The sequence below is a fragment of the Taudactylus pleione genome, unplaced genomic scaffold, assembly GCF_031769625.1.
Source record: "Taudactylus pleione unplaced genomic scaffold, aTauple2 ptg000906l, whole genome shotgun sequence".
NCBI classification, from domain to species: Eukaryota; Metazoa; Chordata; class Amphibia; order Anura; family Myobatrachidae; genus Taudactylus; species Taudactylus pleione.
Window position 1 is genome coordinate 119,685 of NW_028285307.1, and position 8,618 is coordinate 128,302.

Here is an 8,618-nt window from a genome sequence, read left to right on the forward strand (position 1 = left end):
GGAGTATTCCTGGTATTACTTTTGATGAGAAGGCTCCAAAAGACATTGGCCCTCATTCATAGGTGGTCACAAGAAGCGATCGCTCTCTCTGAATGAGGGCGGCCACTTCCTTTTTTTAGTGCAGCCTCCTGGTCGCTAGCTAAGCTGTGGGTTACCACTCACAACTTAGCGACCGACCAGGTTGATGGTCGCGATGGTGAACACCATCGCGACCATCGGGGCTTGCAACAAGACCCTAAGGTTGGGTCTCGGCAACCGCAAGCCCCAGGGAGCTTCCTGCTCTGATTGAGCAGGAAACTCCCCACTGACATAATCGATGATGTCAATGTGGCCGCCCACAAAACGGTAGGTGTTCCTCCAGGAATGCCTCCATTTTGGAAAGCACCACGCCTAGAAAATGGGGCAAGCTGTCGATCAACATCGACAGCCACAACCTTATGTAGAGAGCTCCGGAGCGAGCGTGTGCAGGGCTAACCATCGACCCGGTTGCCAGCACATCGGCACTTGCGACCTGGTCTGAATGAGACCCATTGAGTGGAAACAATCCCTGGATCTGTATACTCCTAGGTAGAGTATAACCTTGGTGGCGGCATCAGATCTCATACTGTCCAGCACCCTACAGAACCCTTTGGACTTCTCAGCATTGGCTACTCAAGGAACATGGCCTATGGAACCATTGCACCCTCTGTTAAAAGTAAATTAAACATGTTTTGTTGTCTTATTACAAATACAATTTAATTATAATTGGGCGTTAATCTATTGCGCGACTATTGATTAACATAAAATGTATTTTTTAAATTTTCTAGAAGCTGATATGATTAATTTGAATTACAGTAATATTACTATTCATTGCATTATTGATCACCAACCAACAACTAATAAGCAGTTCAGTACATCACTTGAAATAGGGCACCCCAGGGCGTGTAGGGGCACCCTATGGTATTTCACTTCTGGGTGGTAATTCTAAAACAAGCTTTTTGATGTTCTTTTTTTCACAATACTGTTGTAGAATAGTACAATGTGCAGTAAAGAGGACATGAAAACCTGCTCAATTAGTGGGTGGTAGAGAAGAGTTCTGTATAACATGTACAATTATTGCAAAAAGAGCATAAAGTAAATGGAAGTACTGTATAGTGGTATGTATATAATATATATCAGATGTGTATGCCTCCTATTTAATACCTACTAGCAGTCACTCTCTGCAAAGAGAATATTCTAAGAGGCAGATTCAATCACATTTGCCAGTTATTACTATAAGCAGATTCTCCTCGCGCCTCCACAGAATTTGGCCTGTACTACTCCATGATATCTATAGTAATAATATATAAATGGTACATACAGTATATGTCAATGTACAGAGGCAGACAAGCATCACAAAATGCAATGCTCTGTGACAGACCTGTGATAAGAATGCAGAGTCAGTATACTGTATGCTGGAGTTAAGTCAGTTGGAACAACTTATAATTGTAGGTGAATACTGGTATATTTTCTCTCTGAGTACCTGCAGTGCAAGAACAACACAGACTGATGACAGCACAGCTCATCACAGTCCTAGAGATCTTCTCACATAGGGCTCTATTTACTACAATCCGCATTTTGAATGCAGATTGTAGTGTGATATTATCGACTGAACTCGCATTGCGAATTCAGGCAATATCACAGGGATTTACTAAAAATCCCTTGCAGGGCAGAGCTTGCGATAAAGCTATGTCCCTGCAAATCCCCTCCACACAATTATCACAGTATTTTTTGAAAAAATACTATGACAAGTGCCGACGCATGTGCCGACTGAGTGTCGCTAAGTCCCGTCCCCTGACAATAAGTCCCTTTTCACTTTATTTTAGTAAAAATAATGTTAATAAATAGAGCCCATAGACATAAATCTGTGTGCACGGCCAGTGCTACTGTGTTTGGTGCACCCTGCAAACTTTTTTTGCCCACTCCCTCTTATTCTCTATAAAGTGACAGCCTCAAAAAAGAGGCATGGTCTCACAAGGAAGGGGCATGGCCATACAATAGTACCCCCAATTCAACTGACACCACACATTAGTGCAATATTATTCACTTTTCACTGCATGTAGTGCACCGAAATCACATTACACAACTTAGTGTCCCTTATACCCATATTGCCAACCGTATTTGTGCCCCTTCCATACACATAAAGCCCCTGTAGTAGTGCTGTGTATATCTATTGCCCACAGTAATAGTGCCTTATATACTCAATATGCCCTCATTAGTAGTGCCACTTATACAAATAATGCCCACAGTAAAAATGCCCCTTATACACATAATGACCACAGTAAAAATGCCCCTTATAAACATAATGACCACAGTAATGACTGCCTAATGACCATTACTCATAATGCCCACAGTAGTTGTGCCCCTTACACATAATTCACACAGCAGTAGTGCCCCTTACACATAATGACCACAGTAATAGAGCACCTGATACACATAATGCCACAGTAAAAGTGCCCTTCACATATAATGCCCACAGCAATAGTGCCTCATACAAATAATGTCAAAGTAATAGTGCCCCTTTCACATAAAGCCAATAGTAATAATGCCCATTATACACATTATGCCCACAGTAAAAATGTCCCATACACATAATGCCCACAATAGTAATGTCTCTTATACACTTAATTCCCCATAGTAGTTGTGCCACTTATACACATAAAATCCATAATAAAAATGCCTCTTTTACACATAATGGCTACACTGTTATTGCCTCTTATAAACATAATGCCAACAGTAGTGGTGCCCCTTATAAACATAAGGCCACAAGTAATAGTGCCACTTATACACATAATGCCCACAGTAATATATCCCATTATACACATCATGCCACAGTAATACATACCCTTGTACATGTAAAGTCCACAGTAATAATGCCCCTAAACACATAATACCCACAGTAGTTTTGCCCCTTACACACATAATGTCCACAGTTATAGTGCCCCTTACACACATAATGCCCACAGTAATATTGCCCCTTATGCACATAATACCCACAGTAATAGTGCCCCTTATACTCATAATGTCCACGGTAGTACTGCCCATTACACACATAATGCCCACAGTAATAGCGCCTGCACCCTGTACCCATCCCATAGGCTCAAAACTTTAGATAATAATAGGACTTTTCAATGCATGAATACCCTGGTGGCTTTATTATCACAGGGTTTTCCCCGTATTTTTTCACAATTTACTTTTGGTAACTACCAGACAGATTGCATTTCCCATTACAAGTATGGGAAATGCAATTTGCTTACTAAAAATAAATGATAATTAGGGCTTGCAGTAGAATTTTACGAATTCTACTCCAATTGCCCTTTAGTAACTTTAGGTTATACTAAAATAATGTGAATAGGGTGTGAAAACACCCCTTTTCACTTTATTTCAGTAAAAATAATGTTAATAAATAGAGCCCTAAATGTGATAAATGGATAATATAAAATATGTTATATAATTTCTGGAATGTCAGTGGTTTATGGAGTGATAGAAGCCATGATGATATATCACAAAGAAAGAAATATTCTGTTATACATAGCACAAGCAAGTATGAGGATGTAATCAGATTATAACTGGTTCATATTCTCAACACACAACTTTCAGGGAAGTAGGAAATAATTATAATAATCATATTTAAAAGTGGTGTTGTAGGAAAAAGGAAATGTAAGAAAGCAATATTTGCTTTTAATTATTATTATTATTATTATTATTATTATTATTATTATTATTATGCTCAGCCAGACTCATAGTAAGTAGCCATGGTTCCTAGGGTATGCTCTTACACAATTTGATTGTTTACACCCACCTCAGTCCTATAGTATTCTTCTCTAGTCCCCATCCCTCACCTCCCTTCACCAGTACTTTGGGCCTGATTCAGACCCACTCGCAAGCGGCTGTCCACTCGCAAGTGGGTCGATGGTGTGCACTGCGCATGCGCACGACGGCGGGAGCTCCGTTGTGCGCATGCGCCAGACGCGACGAGCGAAGGACTTTCCTTCGCTCGTTGTGTCTGATCAAAGGGGGCGTGCTGTCGATGTTGATTAACAGCATGCCCCCTTTGGTGGGCATGCCGGGGGCGTGCCTCCCAGACGGGGGTGTTCCCAAGGGAACGCCTACCGTCAGAAGCCGGCCCACTGACATCTCTAGTGATGTCAGTGGGAGTGATTTTGGCTGTGATAGAGCCAAAATCACTCCGGGCCTTGCGGTTGAGAAACTCAACCGCAGGCTCCGGCTCGCAGTGGCGATGGTCGCGATGGTCAAGACCATCGCGGCCATCAACCTGCACGCTCGTATAGGCTGTGGGTGGTGACCCACAGCTATATGAGCGTCCAGGAGGACGCTCCATAATTATGGAGGACGGCCCTCATTCAGAGCGTGCGCTCTGCTCAGAGCGTCCGGCTCTGAATGAGGGCCTTTGTTTTTACAATTTCCCCTATTCTGGCAGCACCACTAACATGCAGATGCAATATTTATACTTCCATATAATCCTTATCCCCACAAGGGCACCTATCACTTGGTTGCTTATACCCTGTTGCTTATTTGAGTGTTATGATCACTAATGTGGCAATGTGTATAAAGCTTGTCCTTGTCCTGCATTATACTGTTAGTCATTGGTTTCTTGTTCAATTATTTGTTTATGCATTTTGTAAGGTGCTGCATAACCATTGTGGTGCCACATAAATAAATAAATAATAATTAAAAAAAAATATATATAATAATTTACACCAGGGACATTTTTATATTTTCTTTTAATTCATCCTGCCCCCTTAATTGTTGTGGATGTGACACTGCTGTACCGCTACTGTCAAAAGAGCTGGTAAGAGGTAAAATAATAGAAAAAACCCCACTAGATTTATCTCTATTATTAGTTATATACTAGAGGCTGTTTTCTACTGTTCAGTTTTTATTTTTTATGTATCTAACAGACATTATGAGCTTGGTTTGTTTAATTGTATTAATAATAATAATAATAATAATAATAATAATAATCATAATAATTCAATGATTTATCCATCTCTAAGCCATTGTGTGTGTTTTTGTTTCTGCACAAGGTGACTGGGTATAACAGTGGAGGGATATCATTCCCAGTAAGCGACAACAATGAATAACACATTGGAGAGATGTATTTCCCAGAATATGACCATCAGGAAGAACAATTTGGGGGTATAGCTCACCCTCCAAAGTTTATCTCCAATCATATATTTTGGAGAATCTGTCTTCTTTAGAACAACAGAATAATACAAATGATTGATTGAATCATGTTTAGGTTCTAAATCTATTGGATAAATAAAACACTTTTGTTGAATATCCTAGAAGCTAATATGCAACTGATTAATTCATTGAAAGTAGATACACAATTTATAATGTCTGAAAATTTGTTCTTATTTTTCCTTTAACAAATTAAACTAACAATCTTTTTGAACTAACAATTTCTTGTCTGTTCTATGTTTTATAGTAATAATGTGCTTAAAATACAAATTAGACAAAAATAGCACATATAATGGACATTTATGTGCAAATTAACTGTTGTCAGTGATGTGTTATGTTAAAAATGATTTGTAATTTACATTTTCACTACCGAGATGTCATTTAGTTTTAATTACATTTTACTTCATCTGAAAACTTATAAAAGCTTAAACACAAAAAGACAAATTTCATTGCAGACACCTATCAGAGTAATGATGTGATATAAGTAGGCAGGGATTTTTAACTTCAAACAGAATCATCTTTGTCAATTCACACTTATAAATGATGTGTGTATAAATGCTTATGGTGTGTATTATAAGGAATAAACTGGGTGGAGATACATGGGTAAGGGCTACTGACTAGTGACAGGAATCCTTGAAGTCATCCAATGAAACGAGGTTGAAGAAAAGTCAGAGTGTTTGTCCATTCCTGACATGTTATATTGACCATTGCCATATAGAAATCTATCAGACGGAACCTTTCTTTAACTGTCAAAAGGGAGGAGGGGGAGTTGTCATTAGAAACAGACAAATCTCAGGTGCACAACTCCAAATTATTGATAATATATAAATGCAATAAAAATTTGCAATCGATAGATGTTTTTAGCATAATCATGGCCAAGGTTATCGGCCTACCCACCATATCCAGGTAACCTCTTTAAGGTAGGTCCCTAACATACTAAGGTTCAAATCCAGAGCACAGGACCCCCACAAACTGGCCCAGCTAAGCTGCCCCAGGGCACCTCCATAGTAAGAAAAGTGCAGTGTAAAAGAGATAGCTAGGAGCAGCCACAGCTGCATATAAAGAATGAAAATAAAAAAAGTGAAGTACATGTATAATAAACAAACAGTGAAGGGTTAAAATATGTTATAAAGGAAAAATGTGTTATAATGCAGTGCCCTGAATCAGATCAACCAAAGCAATCTAGTGGGACCCATGCCCCAAAAATGAACCAAAGTTGCACAACAGTATACAACTTGTAGGACTTACCTAGAATTGTGCCTAATACCAGGGTGCATATACATTACCAGACTTCATGCTTTTAAACCAAAAAGGAAGGGGTGCTAATTCAGACTGAGTGCATCTCCTATCCCTCAGGTGTGCAATAAAGCACATTAAATGGAGTATATGGGAAAGATTCCTGGACTGCACACCCTGAATATATATAATGGGTGGTGCTACCTGATTACACTAATTGCAGGCACAGAAACAGACAAATCTCAGGTGCACAACTCCAAATTATTGATAATATATAAATACAATAAAATTTTGCAGTCAATAGAGGTTTTTAGCATAATCATGGCCAAGATTATGGGCCTACCATATTCAGGTAACCTTATTAGACACAGATTGTGGCTCTGGTGGTGTTATGTAAATGCTCCAGTAAAGATATCTTATATTTCAATTTAGATAAGTCAGAGAATGAGAATAGCTAGAATCCAGGAGCAGTCAGACCTTAAATCCCTAGAACATACAGTGTCTGGATAGTCTGATAACATCAGTCCAGACGGGAGTAATATAAACACATTCCCACCAAATGTAGAAAAAACACCCATTGTACCTGTTACACCTATTAATGGAGAGGAAGCATGTTTAGAAAAGTTTATAAATGCTATTGGGTTTGTTACAGTACAGTACATCACTAAGTCAGGAGTGTGCAGTGGGTGTCCACCACAGAAGAACTCAAGAAGCAAAGTGTTGTCTTGTACACTTTAGCCCAAGGCATTTGACCTACTTATAAGGCAATGCATCATGACTCTAAAAATGGGGCTTAAAACTTAATACTTCTTCTCTTAAGGTTTCATGAATGTCCAGGGGAAACTATTCAGTGTATATAGTTTCAAACCAGGATAATTCTCTGTCTATGAGTTTCAGGGAGGAGGAAGAGGAGGAGGAGGAGGAGCAGGAGTTTTGTTAAATGTCACATATCTCATTGTAAAGAGATTATGTTTTGTAGTTCAGGGAAGCACATTAATTTTCCACAGACCACCAGTTGTCTCAATCCACATGTCTTGGTCTTCCTAAATGTGTCCTGCTGAAGACTGATGGGAACCTGCTTTAGAGTAATTTCAGTAAATGCAAAAGAACTGAGGACTCACCCCTTCAGAGTTTTCTCCAAGAGTTGGGCCTATTTTTGGGTAACATACACTTTTAGATTTTTTTTGCAGGGTAGAATAAATTAGTATAGTATACCCCCACCCATTATTTCTATCCATCCTTCCCAATCCACTCAAAAATGGGATGCTGATAATCACACTTGTGGGATGTTGTGAACTCTGGGTTCAGAGGTTACTGGTGGAGAAGAAACTGAATGCTGGAAACTTGCTGGCATCATAAAGTTTCTTTGCATGTGCAAGTAAGATGCAGATTAGGGTAATACTTCTAGAAGTAAGAGAGACTCAACTCAATAGGTCCTATTGGACAGTATGAAGGTTCTTGTCTTGATGCCCTTAAAAATCCTATCACAGAGTTAGAGACATAAAAAAGATTTCTGACTTATCCATTGAGCCTGGTTTGACATCAGGAGAACTTGGATGGCTTGGGCGCTTGTTCTTAACTGAAGTGGATCAGAGTTGGATCTGAACTGTAATGTGCTTGCTGATAACAGACTTGGACTGAACTGAACTTGATCTGGACTTGGACTGAACCAGGCTGGTACCAAACTTTCACTGAACTGGACTGGATCCTGGCTTGGACTGAACCAGACTTCTACTGCACTTGGAAAAAAACGGAATTGATCCAGGCCTGGCTTGAACTAGACATGTACCAGATTTGGACTGAACCGGACTGGATCCGAGCTTGGTCTGAACTAGACTGGAACCAGACTTGGACTGAATGTTACTGAATATAGGCTTTTACTGAGTAGGATAGTTACTAAGTACACCCTGGACAGAGCTGGAACCAGAAATGTGAGCACCTTTCTTAGCAATGGACTCAGGATTAACTCTCTGATGAGCCCAGGTAGTCTAAGCTGCATTGGCAACTGGAGTGAGTTTTAGGAAGTCTGATTATAAGTACCAACATTCCCTAATTGGCAGAAGAGATCAGGTGCAGGAATTCTGTACACACATTGGAGGAGAAACAGTCAGCTGATTGGAAGCAACTTTGTAGTGCCCATACTCTAGTGCTGACTGGAC

At 39.7% G+C, this 8,618-nt stretch overlaps 1 protein-coding gene across 1 annotated transcript in view; it reads left to right on the top strand.

The window, feature by feature from the left end:
• Positions 1 to 8,326, top strand: part of LOC148473840 (peptidylaminoacyl-L/D-isomerase-like) — a 97,970-nt gene extending 89,644 nt beyond the window's left edge. Inside the window, exons 5-6 of the mRNA XM_088459338.1 lie at positions 568 to 694; positions 8,133 to 8,326. Of these exons, the coding sequence (XP_088315464.1) occupies positions 568 to 694; positions 8,133 to 8,326 (321 nt within the window). The remainder of the gene's footprint in view (positions 1 to 567; positions 695 to 8,132) is intronic.
• The last annotated feature ends 292 nt before the right edge of the window (positions 8,327 to 8,618 follow it).